Source organism: Rhineura floridana, chromosome 1 (genome assembly GCF_030035675.1).
Source record: "Rhineura floridana isolate rRhiFlo1 chromosome 1, rRhiFlo1.hap2, whole genome shotgun sequence".
NCBI lineage: Eukaryota > Metazoa > Chordata > Lepidosauria > Squamata > Rhineuridae > Rhineura > Rhineura floridana.
The window spans coordinates 278,811,047-278,824,568 of record NC_084480.1 but is presented as its reverse complement, the minus strand read 5'-3'; the positions used below and the strand labels follow the sequence as shown (position 1 = coordinate 278,824,568).

Genomic DNA, 13,522 nt, shown 5'->3' with positions numbered 1-13,522 from the left:
GCTTTGTTGCCTTTTCAACAGGACATTGCCAACTCCAATCATTGCACAGTTCCTCTGAGCCCCACACTGCGCCTTTCATTCCGCTGGTGGACGAGGGTCCAACATCTTTCCAGAGGCACTCCATTCAGAGAACCTCGCAGGACTGTTGTCACCACGGATGCCAGCCTCATTGGCTGGGGAGCACACTGCAACTCCCAGTACGTTCAGGGAGTTTGGTCCAGAGCAGAGCAGACTCAGAACATCAATTGGTTGGAGCTCAAGGCAGTCCACTTAGCTCTACTTCATTTTCAGTCTCTGTTCCCTTTGGACCATGTCCTCATTCGAACGGACAACACGTGTGTAAAATCACATTTGAACAGACAGGGGGGCACCAGGTCCCGTCCTCTGCAGGACCTAGCTTCCCTCATCTTCGTCTGGGCAGAACAACATCTACAATCCCTAAAAGCAGAGCATCTCAGAGGGATTTGGAATGTGACAGCAGACTGGCTCAGCAGACAACAGGTCTTTCCGGGAGAATGGAAACTTCATCCGACCATATTCCAGCGTCTCCAACGTCGGTTCGGCGTCTTCTCGATCGACCTGTTTGCTTCCAGTCGCAATTACCAGCTTCCCAGGTACTTTGCCCGATACCTGGACACAGCAGCGGAAGCAGTGGATGCTCTCTCCATACCGTGGCCAGACGGTCTTTTGTACGCCTTCCCTCCCATACCGCTGTTAGCCAAAACACTGCGGAAGGCACAGAGTGAGAGGGCACAGTTGGTTCTGATAGCACCATATTGGCCACGCCGACCGTGTTTCTCGGATCTTCTTGCAATGTCGGTGATGGATCCTTGGACACTTCCAGTCAGGCCAAATCTTCTATCCCAGGGTCCAGTATGGCATCAGGATCCCACTTGGCTCAATCTAACAGCGTGGCTTTTGAACGGGGACATTTGAGGTCGGCTGGACTGTCTGATGCTGTTATTGATATTATCTTAGCCTCGAGACGACCATCTACCACCCGTATTTATCAACATACTTGGGTGGCTTTCTCCAAGTGGTGCCAGGCTCACCACTGCGAGCCATCCCAGGCCACTGTGCATCAGGTGCTGCAATATCTCCATAGCGGTTTTATGATGGGACTCAGACCCAACACTCTATGTCGACATGCGTCCACTCTGTCGTCCATTCTTTCAGTCTCCTCCACTGGTGCCCCTATTTCCTCACATCCGTTCATTAAACATTTCCTCAGAGGCACTGCTTTACGTTCACCGGCTGTAGTCCATCGTTTTCCTTCATGGAGTCTGTCCAAGGTCCTCCAAGCTTTATAACGCCCTCCGTTTGAACTCCTTAGGACTGTGCCTTTACGTCTACTGTCCTTCAAGGTCTTGTTCCTGGTCGCCATCACTTCTGCCAGACGAGTTTCAGAACTGGGCGCATTGTCTTCTGCTCGCCATCTCTGTGTCTTTCACAAAGACTCTGTTGTGTTGAAAACTGATCCTTCCTTCCGTCCTAAGGTCAATTCAGTTTTCCAGTGCAATCAGGACATTGTACTCCCTTCATTTTGCCCGAACCCTGCTCATCCTCTAGAGAAGGCTTGGCATTCGTTGGATGTTCGGAGGGCTCTCAAGACCTACCTGTCTAGGACCCAAGAGATTCAACGAACGGAGTCTCTGTTTGTATCCTTTCATCCAAGGTCTATGGGGCATAAAGTAGCCAATTCTACCTTATCTCGCTGGTTAAGGGCATGCATTACCTTAGCATATGAGTCCCTTAAACTCCCAGTTCCAGCTAGTATAACAGCTCATTCAACTAGGTCAGCGACCACTACGGCTGCCTTTGCTACCAACGCTCCTGTTGCTGATATTTGCAGAGCTGCTGTTTGGTCTACTCCACACTCGTTTATAATGCATTATAAAATAGATCGTTATGCCTCTGCCGATGCCTCTTTTGGCAGACGAGTGTTGCAACAGGTTCTTAATGATGATTAGCATGTGGGTGGTCCCTCCCTCTTATGGGCTGCTTTGGTACATCCCGCAGTGATGGCCGGCCTCATATGGAAAATGGACCATTGGTCTCACCTGAAGGGTGATTTTCATATGAGGACGGCCATCACGACCCTCCCAGTTGGAGGATGTATAGATATTTTACTAAGATATTATATATTTCTGTTACGCTATTGTATTTAAAGTTACTAATGAAGTCAAGACTGCTAGTTCTGTTATATCGCTATGTTAGAGTCATGTTATTATGCATGTTATTTTCCTGCTGGCAGGCCTGTTGGCCCTGTTCTTGTATTTTTAGATTTTTCTCTATAGACTCGCTGCGAATGAACTGGAGAGTGGGAGGGGCTTGACGCCCCTAGTCTTGACTTCAAAAACATTCTTGCCTTTGCACGATTGGTGGAGCTAATACCCGCAGTGATGGCCGTCCTCATATGAAAATCACCCTTCAGGTGAGACCAATGGTCCATTTTAAAACCTTTTCCACTTACTTTTGTACAATTTCTGCATATTTTTGTAGCATGTACAATAAAGTAATCTTCTTAAGAATGGGGATTAATTTTATAAATTCACCAGTAAACAGAATTAACATTTTGTTGTGGCATGTCAACTTTATATCACAAGATCACTGGAACCATTTCAGACAAATTTTCAAACAAATATCTATTCATTTCACAGAGCTATCTGGACAAATAATAACTGGGGCTGTCTCATTCTTAGTCTTCCTGCCCGAGATCACAAATGTCACTGAAGCAAAAAGAACAACCAGACTCTGGATTCTATTATGTTGATTGACACAAACAACACTGAAACTGATTTACAAAAGCTATCATTCGTTCTACAGGAATAAATGCCTTTCCTTGGACATAATTCAATAACGTCCCCAATGAAAGTTACGCTTTGATATGTGGTCTGTTTCAGCTTTTTCCAATTCAGGTGAGATGAGACACATCCCTGCCGGAAAGGGAGATCAGGCTGAAAGTTACAAGGGGCAAGATCTTTTCTGTGGTGGTCCTGCAGCAATGAAACTTGTCTCCCTGAGATAAACAAACCTCCTTGGTAGTGTTCAGGTGGACTTGAAAAACATTTATTCATAACTGCTTTTAATGAAGCGTGTAATAGGCAAATACACTGATTTGAAATTTTTTTACTGTTATGATTGTGTTTTATGTTTTTATATGATTTTGTGGGAAGCTGTTGCAGTATAATGGCAGCTAATAAACCAATAATTTGCAGATCAAAAGTCATAGTGGTAGCTGTAATGTTGTGTGTGTAAGAATTAGTATGTCTTGTGATTCACTATAATTAACCAATTATCTAGATACAGAAATACGCTGCATGCTGCTAATCTCAACATGACCAACCAAGAACCCTATAGGAAGAATCACTTTTACATTCTATTGTATAGCATGAAGATATTATGGACAAGACCAACTGATCTGTCATGGTACTGGCTCACTGATCTCAGACATAGAATATCCATCACTGCACAAAAGCATATATGAAAGACTAAAGAAATTTTGTTTGGAAGTAGTCCAAATTTCACACGGGAATTCAGATCTTCACTTTGGTTTTGCCTTCTGGAACTGATACAACTCTGTGAAGGCTAAGTGAACAACTATAGGAAGACCAAGGATTCCTATTCTGTTTAACAAAATAATGAGTCGCAAAAAAATTCCTTATCTTTAAAAAAAAGGTTGAGCTGAAGAAGCAGGTCTCCACTCCACAAGGAATAGACATTAAATTTGGTTTTACCTGCTTCAGCAAGTTAATAACGGCATGCATATTTCCTTTAAAAAACTGCTGAAAACACAGTGAAAACGTCAAGCAATCCTATTGCTGTGGTGGCAAAGACACTCAAGCCTCCCCTCCTTTCAATGTGAGGAGAGCGAGGAAAACCTCTAAGCTGGGGACAGGAAAGAATGCACCTTTTTGAAGAGCTCTGGAAAGTTCTGCAGACATTCTACACATACTCATTATTATTATGACACTACAAAGAAGACTGGAAAAAAATTTAGCTTTATTTCTAAAATAAAAACCTCACCAATGTGTAATGATTTTATACCATCTGACCTTTTCAGCAATATATCATACCTGCCAGAACCATATTATTTGCTTGCTATTTCTTGTATAATGGCGATAAACAGTGTTCCTTTGCCAGTCTGCCAAATCAACTTCTTGCATGCCACAAAGCATAACCTGCAAAAAAAAACACAAGATTTAGGAGAATAGTGGCTTAGGTTACTGAAGTAGAACAGCAAACGCTGACATGCTTCATATTTTCTGCTTTTGTCCTAAAATAAAAAGATTCTGGAAAACCGTAATACACGAGATAAATCTCATAACAAGATTTGCCAACAAATCCATTCATGTTGTTTGGATATGTTAAAGACTGGGTCTTATCAGTTGATATGGAACTGGCAATACACTTGTTAAGAGCCACTTGTAAAGTGGCCACTCCCACTTTAGAAGATTCAATAGTAAGAGTCTGGGAGAAAGCCCATATGGTAAAACTAACACTATATGAATGAAAGAAGGTAGACAATTGGATAACCCATTTATGGAAGAGTGGAGCCGCTTTGTGATGTACTGGTGCAACAAAAAAATGTCCTACTGTATGTAGCGAGCAATATCTGATATATTTATACTTAAATCTATATTGGTGCAACAAAAAAATGTCCTACTGTATGTAACAAGCAATATCTGATATATTTATACTTAAATCTATATTTATTTTTATTTTGCTATGTTTTCCTGCTTTGATATTAGTTTTATATCATTTTATTATGTATCCTTCTTTTTCATGTGAAGATACCGAATATGAGTCAAATGTTTTTCAACTGTTTCATAGCACTTTGAGGCCTCCCTGTTTATTTGCACCTAAATCAAATATGGAAATAACTATTTGCCTGTACTATTCTTCCTTGGAATATGTTAGTATTAACGATTTTTGCCCAATTAAGCAGCTGCAATCTGAAACACTTAAAAAAAATAATCAAAATTACCTCCAACTCTTTTTCATCAAAATACTGCAGCCACTGAAGGGGAACAACTTCATTAAACCCATCAAGGAAAGCTTTGGTTTGTTCTTGTACTCCTCGGGAAAATCGCCACTCTGCCATTAGGCTGAAACAGGTAAAAAGTTTAGAATACTGAAAGTGGACCCCTTTATTTGACAACATACAATGGACATTATGCTCTTATACTAATTCCACATTTGCATAAACTTTACAGACTCTAGAATTTTTTGAATTAACATTGTACCTAGAGCAGTCCCATGAATCTTACACCAATACCTTAATCTTAGATGGATGCGTGTCTAAGTTTGTCTTACATATTTCTGTAAGTTTATTTTCTGGACTATGAAAACTCTGTGAGGAAATGCGATTCTACCAAGCTATCATAAAAACAGACCTACCTAATACATATACGCAAGACACACAAATGTACGTGTGTGTGTGTATTCTTGACACAATGGCATGAAAAACAATGCAAAAATCTTGTGTAGTTAATGTTATTTATTCATCCATACTTGTACTACTTTGGAAATCAGGAAAGTAAACTACACTAATACTAGCAGATATTCCACCTTCCACTATACATTTACATTTTAAATATCAAGACTTACTCTGCTTACATATCGTTGTCAGATTTTGGGCAAGTGCTCCTGAGCCCCACATCCCATGCTGCTTCCAACCCTACAGATGGCTTTTTGGGGTGCACAGAAGGCTGTAGAGGGAAGAAGGGGACAGGAGAGTCCCCGTCCATGACCTTCCCTCTGTTGACAGAATGTGAATTTCTGCATAGATAACGATGAACAAAAAGTAACAAGAAAAAAATGCCTGACAGTCTTTTAAAATCGTCTGTTCCCACATACCCAATGTATTCTTCTTTGTTCTCTTCAGTTACAAGTAAGTTTGAGCCTCCTGATTTCAGCTCATGTGAGGTAACTTTTCCTAGTAGCTCCATGTCAACACAGAAGTACATTTCTAAGTTACACTCTTCAATGTTGTTGTCCCTAAGAAGAGAAGTTAACCAAAGATCAATGATATATAATCATTTTACTAAAATGACAGAAAAAATAGGTAGCATCTGAAAAGATTTACAAACCTTATCCAAATTAAGGAATTATAAAATTCAGTATCAATAGACTCCAAATCCTTTATTGTGAGTTTCTTGTTTAACATGCGCTTGTAGAATGGCAGGGAAAACCCAGTATCAATGAATTTGCCATGAAACAATGCCTGTTAAGGATTTTTTAAAAAATCAATTCAGTATTTGATACAAAAACAGAAAATGGTTATCTTGGAGAAAACTAACACAAATGAAATGAATACTCTAAAATCAATAAATCAGACAACATGATTCTCAATATGTTGCTACTACAGTAACATCCCCTTCAAATACAAGCTAGACTGGTAGAGCACACTGATGTCTTAGAATGTACCATTGGTCTCACCTGAAAGGACAGGTCTACTGCTCAGTATGAAGTTAAGCCAATTAAAAGGTATGTGGTAGATTTAGACATTGCAGAGTATGAATGAGGGATAAAAAATGATGACAGTGATGACTTTTAAAATGAAAAAGTTCTGTTATAAGAATGTGCACAATCCGGTTTTAGGTCCGGTTTTGGCACTGAAACAGCCTTGGTCGCCCTGTATGATGACCTTTGTCAGGAGAGGGACAGGGGGAGTGTGACTCTGTTGATTCTCCTTGATCTCTCAGCGGCATTTGATACCATCGACCATGGTATCCTTCTGGGGAGGCTCGCGGTGTTGGGAGTTGGGGGCACTGCTTGGCAGTGGCTTCGCTCCTACTTAGCGGATCGTCGCCAGAAGGTAGTGCTTGGGGAACATTGCTCGACACCCTGGACTCTCCATTGTGGAGTCCCTCAGGGGTCGGTTTTGTCCCCCATGCTCTTGAACATCTACATGCAGCCTCTGGGTGCGGTCATCAGGAGTTTTGGAGTGTGTTGCCATCAGTATGCTGATGACACGCAGCTCTACTTCTCCTTTTCACCTTCTTCAGGTGAGGCTGTTGATGTGCTGAACCGTTGCCTGACCGCAATAATGGACTGGATGAGAGCTAATAAACTGAAACTCAATCCAGACAAGACTGAGACACTGTTGGTGAGCTCTTTCCCTGCTCAGATGGTGGATGTTTATCCAGTTCTAGATGGGGTTACACTCCCCTTGAAGGAACAGGTTCATAGTTTGGGGGTCCTTTTTGACCCTTCCTTGTTGCTCGAGGCTCAAGTGGCCTCGGTGGCACGGAATGCGTTTTACCACCTTCGCTTAGTAGCCCAACTACGCCCCTATCTGGACAGTGATGATCTCGCCTCTGTTGTCCACGCTCTGGTAACTTCTAGATTGGATTACTGTAATGCGCTCTACGTAGGGCTGCCCTTGAAGACTGTTCGGAAACTTCAGCTAGTGCAAAATGCGGCAGCCAGGCTGTTGACGAGGACCAATCGGTCCGCGCATATAACACCTGTCCTGGCTCGCTTGCACTGGCTACCTATTTGTTTCTGAGCTAGATTCAAGGTGCTGGTGTTGACCTATAAAGCCTTACACGGTGTGGGACCGCAATACCCTGTGGAACGCCTCTCCCGCTATGAACCTACCCGTTCACTTCGTTCAGTATCTAAGGCCCTCCTCCGGGTACCAACTCACTAGGATGCCCGGAGGACTGTTACTAGATCTAGGGCCTTTTCTGTGGTGGCCCCCGAATTGTGGAACAGCTTACCGGAGGAAATATGCCTGGCGCCCACGGTTCTTTCTTTTAGGCGCCAGGTTAAGACCTGGCTATACTCCCAGGCATTTTAATGTTTTATGTTTAATGTTTTAGTTTAATATGTTCCTTTCTGTTACTGATTTTATTCTATATTGTATTTTAATCTCGTTTTGTACACCGCCCAGAGAGCTATTAGCTATGGGCGGTCTAGAAATGAAAATAAATAAATAAAAATAAACCTAAATGTGGTTAGCCATCCACTGTGCAGAGGGAAAGATTACACAATACAAATTCGACAGTTTACCAGAGGGCTTCAGATTGTCCCATGAAGCTCCATTCACTAAAATTATCAGATTCTTTCCTAGCCAAACCTTTTCAGCAAACTAGAACAAAGGACTGTTACAAAACATATTTTCTATATAATATTGTGTCATTTCTTGTTGGTACAATTATGAATTTGCTTCTATAGACTGTCACATTCAAAAAGCACATAAGCAAGTTTTACACAAAACAAAGAACAGATGCAGATTAGAGGGACAGGAAGAAAAAATTAGCTATATCCTGTGGTTACTGCAAAGTTGGTTATTGTGTCTTCTCTGAAAAACATCTTCAAAATATTTTATCATAAGAATTGGGTCAAATATTTATTCTCTCATTATTTCCTGATTAGGGTTAACACAAAGATTATAACTTTCTATTATGAAAAGATTTAGAAATACATCCCGAATTGTAAAAAAATACAATTATTGATTACTTTAAAAACTAGCAGTATCCGTTTCAGCAAGCAAAGACCAAAGTATCACCATTTCTAAATCTTGATTACTCAACTTGAAAATTGGTTCATACATCCATATTAGTTAATTCAATGTAGCAGAAAGCCTTTTAATCTTCCATGGTGTATGAAGCCCTAAACAGTTTGGAACCAGGATACGTAAAAGATAGCTTCATCCAATTACTATGTTCTGTAGAAGACAGAAGTTGTAGAATTCTCTCCTCACAGAGGTGTGTCTGGCACCTTCGCTGTAAAGTTTTTGTTGAATGCTGAAGACGCACCTATTTACCCTAGGCTTTGACACCTGAGATACGCATTTTCAGGACAGAGCCCATAGAGCAGAGGTAGCCAATGTGGTGCTCTAGACTTTGTTGGACTGCAACTACCACCAGACTTGGTCCACATGGGAGTTTTAGTCCAACAACCCCTGAAGGCGTCTTATTGACAACCCCTGTCCCACAGGCTACAATATATGGGTGGTATCCAATGCTGGCTTGTCTGTTGATGGAAGAGCAACTGTCAGCAGAGGAGGGGAGGCAGACAATTTCCATCAATCCCTCCACAGTGCCCCACAAACATACCCAAGTATACCCCTGAGTTTTACCTAACATTCTGAAGCAGATTTGAAAGGGGCATGGGGTGCTGGGGGGGGGATTCATCAAAAATCGCTTCCTTCCTGTTATGTCCCATCAGCTACCAGACAGTCACAAGATATGACCCTATGAAATGTGGCACATTTGAAGTGGCCTCTCCCAAGATATTGCATTTGTATGCCAAGAAGAAACAAAGGAGGCTGGATTCACATGAAAAAATACCTATATATTTTGATTAAAAAATTGAAATTATTCATGTTTTTGTAATTTTGTATGTTTTTCTAATGACTATTCACATAATTGCAATGGGATGCCACTGTGTTGCATCAGTTAAATACAAAATTATCTCTAGCCTTTTATAAAGCTAGATACTTGAAAAAGGGGTTTAATAGCCAGTAGCTACTTGCTACTGGAAGTATCTCACTTGCTTTGGTAGATATTAAAGGAAACAGTTGAGCAGTTTTAAATGTACAGTAGGGCCCCGCTTTTCGGCGTTCCACTAATACAACGGCTAAAATTAGAGTAAGGCCCCACACATAAGGCGCTTGTTCCGCTTTTACGGCGTTTTTCGGGCATCAGGTCCCATTTTATTGAAGTTCCACTTTTCCGCGGGTTTTGCTTTTAGGCAGGAGTCTGGAACGTAAACAGCCATATGAGTGGGGCCCTACTACAGTCAGCACAGGAACCAATTTTGTGTAATTGCAGAAGAGGCCTTGAAGGTGGTTCCAAGAACATGCTATTTTGCTGGGGGGGGGGGGCAGGAACCTGATGCTGCTTTGGGAGCAGGTTTGGACAGCAGCAAGGCAAAATAATCATACCCCCCCCCAACCCCAACCCCCAAATCTCAATTAATCTTATTGTGTGATCTGCTGCTTTTAAAATGGCTGTTTTTAACTGCTATTAGTTTGCTTAGGGTTTTTTTAATCAGATTTTATACAGTGATTTTGTGTAAGCCTCTTTGGGTACTTTTGTAGAAGGGAGGCACTATAAATGAATAACCTTGTATTGTACCCAATGATATTTTATGAGAAGGTGTTATTTTAGTTTATGCTGTGTTTACTTTGTACTGATGTTTTCATAGGTTTAAGAAATATATGTTGCTGTGCTTTAACATGTTGTGCTCAGGTCTGTGACCACGTGGTGAAGGGGGTTGCCTAAATAAATACCTAAATAAATAAATATGAAATAAAATAAACATGAAATGTAAGAGGGTTAGCTAGACCCACATTTGTTACTATTTACAGACAGCAAAAATAAGGGTTGCTAAGCAAACAATGATTTCTACTAGAAATGTGTAGATTTTGTGCAAGGTGTCCCTAAAACCTAACCTATTTTTGGCAGCATGGTCTTTTAGAAAAAAGTGTAAACCAAGGTCTCAGTAAAATCACTGTACGATGATATAGGATAAAGCTTTCTTGGTAATGGTACCCTGGCTGTGGAATTCCCTTCTGTTGAGGTGCAGATGGCTCTCTCAAGCTTCCATCATCAAGTAAAGACACATCTTTTCATCTAGACCTCTAGAGAAAACTGATTGTTCAGGTCAGGCTTATTATGAGGACTACTGCAGTATTTATATGATTATATTATTTTAACATATTTGGACTGCTGTTGATTAATGTTTATTTAATTATTTGCTTCTATGGTTGTAAACCAGAATTTTATTGTTTTACAGATTTACTGTAAACTGCCCTGGGATCGTAACTGACAAAGGGCAGTTTAAAAATTGAACAATTAAAAGTAATAAAACATCTTTACCAACTGAGGCTAGGCAATCCACCAAAGAGCCCTTCAAAAGAAGACATATGTATACATGTTCACTACCAGTGGCTGTCTGAGTACAATACTTATTTCTCTTTATCCATTTTCAAGTATTTTTAAGTATTCTTTTACATTTAAAAATATACAAATTAGTCATGGCCTTTCAAGCTCAGTAGATCTCAGTATAGCTAAAGTTTGTCTATCGCTGGAACTGTTTGTTGTAGAAAAAAATCACTGCTGGTTTTATTTCATATACTTTTTATTCTCTCTTTTCTGACGATTTTGTGCCTACACCCTTTTTAGAATTAGATTTTTTTAGTACCAGAAACACTAAAGAACAGCAGTAGTCTTCCATTGTTGTGAAATGGTCAATTGAGCTGCAACAAGCAATATATTTCCAGTTCCTTAGATTTAGTATATGCATTAATGTAAAACACAGATAACAAAAAAACAGAAAGTTGGCCTTACCATGAAATGGTCTTCTGGTCTGCAGAGAGTGAAGCATACAGGAACAGGTTAACTCTTTCTGAAGGCAAAGTTAAAAGCACTTTTGAAAAAACTGTTGGTGTCCAGATGGAAGGGGAGGTACCCTTCGCTCTGCTTTCAGTACATGACAAAGCCCGATCAGCAAACAGCCAGCCACCATAGCAACACTAGAAAATAACTCTAACAAGAACTTTAACCTTTAGCTGCAGAACAGCAAAACAACAGAGAAGGCAAGTAGAAGGGACAGGAAAGAATGACTGCAAAGAAAGCCCTCTCTGGCCTGTCTGGGATACAGTGCGCCTGGGGACTCCAAGTGAGTGCTTCCCCACTCCCCAGAACAGGAATTTCACCCTCAACCTAGGCTGACTGAAAGGGTGGGACTGTATGCTCCACTCTCTGCTGGACAGAAAATCACTTCACAGTAAGGCCAACTTTCCAATCACAGTCAGCAGAGAAGTGGAACATGCAGGAATGGGATGTACGGAAGCAGTGATCCCTCCAACCCTGGGTGGGAAGGACGGCCTAGGTCACTATTCTCTGGAGAACATTCCTAAAGGCTGCTTCCGCAGAAGCATACTTGTCCATCTTGTAATGCCTAATGAACTTGGAAGGGTTAGCCCAGGTGGCTGCCCTGAATATCTCTACATATCCAGGGGGACATTCATGTGAAGTGCTGCTGTCTTCACAGGCACTTCTTTAAGGGGAATGGAGTGGATGAGCTCAGAAGGGAAGGGCCGTCAGAGCTCTCAAGACCATGATGAGATCCCAGGAGGGGAATCTATGAGCCACCCCCCTGAGGAAGTACTTGACCTTGAGGTGGCTTGCAATAGATCGGCCCTCCACTAGAGGAAGGACACTGCCCAGTGCCGCTGCTCATCTCCTGAGGGTGTTGTCTAGGTCCTCCTGAATGAAGTCCCAAATGATGGATAGCCCAGAATTGGAGTCCGGGATCTGCTCCTGGCATCTCTAGCAACAGAAGGCCTTCCAGGTGAGGTTGTAGATCCAGCTGGTAGACACCCTCCTTGAAGCTAGAATGGTGGAGATGTTTTCTGACAGACCCTCCCTCCTCAGTTGCCCTGCTCAACCTCCAGGCATGGAGCTGGAGCAGTCTGGGTCTAGGTGTAGTGATGGGCGATCCAGGCATGATGGAAGTGCCATGGGGGACTGACGCTGAGCTCCACCAGATATGAAAACTTTGGACATCTGGGCCAGTGTGGTGCCACCACCATTAACCTGGTCCTGGAGAGGCCAGACCCTGTGAAAGAATCTGGGAAGAAAAGGAAGAAGAGGAAATGCATAGAGGAGGCTGTGAAGCTATGGGGCCAACAGAGTATCCACCTCCCAGCACTGAGAAATGAAGGCTTTGAATGTTCCTGGAAAATACCACCAGGTCAATGCAAGGCGTCCCCCACCTCTGGGAGAACACTTCTGCATGAAGGACCCACTCCTCCTGGTGGATTGTTTCCCTGCTCAGCCAGTTAGCCTGTGTGTTGAAACTCCCCTTCACATGGATGGCTGCAATGGAGAGGAGATGGGCCTCCACCCACTGAAAGACCAGATTGGTCTCCTCTTGCAGAGGCCCCAATCAAGTTCATCCCTGATGAGACATGTAAGCTTTGGTGCAGATGTTGCCTGTCCTGATCAGTATATGGGACTGCTCTGAGGGGAAGGAATTCCAGGAGGGCCAAGTCAATGGCCCAGAGTTCCAGCCAGCTGGTGGGCTGGCAGAGGTCCCATCCCCACTCCACCTCCCTTGGGCAAAGTGAGATAGACAGGTGGCACCACAAATGATGAGGCTGGCATCAGTGGTGATGACAATGGCAGAGGGGGGCAAGAGTGGAAGACCCTTCAGGAGATGGGCCTCCTGGTGCCACCACAGGAGGGAAGACGAGACCTCCCTGGTCATCACGAAAGGCCAGTTCAGCTAGTCAGAGATCTGGTCTTGGACCAGGAGTAGAAGCCACTGAAGTGCCCTGGCATGGAAGCAGGCCCAAAGGACCAAATCGATTACTACAATCATGGAACCCTGGAGCTGGGCCAAATCCATGAGCGGGACTTGTGGTGGCTAGGCTTAACTAAACCTGGTCCTGTAATTTGTTTGCTCATTCCTGGGATAGGAAGATCTGACTCTAGAATGCGTTTAGGACTACTCCAAGATGTTGTACTCATTGGCTGTGCTCCAGATGGCTCTTGTCCCT

The 13,522-nt window shown here is 42.5% G+C and overlaps 1 protein-coding gene across 5 annotated transcripts in view; it reads right to left on the bottom strand.

Moving 5' to 3' along the window:
* The window catches only part of WWP1 (WW domain containing E3 ubiquitin protein ligase 1), a 123,233-nt gene that overhangs the window by 20,108 nt on the left and 89,603 nt on the right, over positions 1–13,522 (bottom strand). For all 5 annotated transcript variants that reach the window (XM_061602494.1, XM_061602485.1, XM_061602513.1 and 2 more), the window contains 4 exons: positions 6,093–6,226; positions 5,860–6,000; positions 4,988–5,108; positions 4,077–4,181 (listed from right to left, as the gene is read on the bottom strand). In XM_061602494.1, the coding sequence (XP_061458478.1) occupies positions 4,077–4,181; positions 4,988–5,108; positions 5,860–6,000; positions 6,093–6,226 (501 nt within the window). The remainder of the gene's footprint in view (positions 1–4,076; positions 4,182–4,987; positions 5,109–5,859; positions 6,001–6,092; positions 6,227–13,522) is intronic.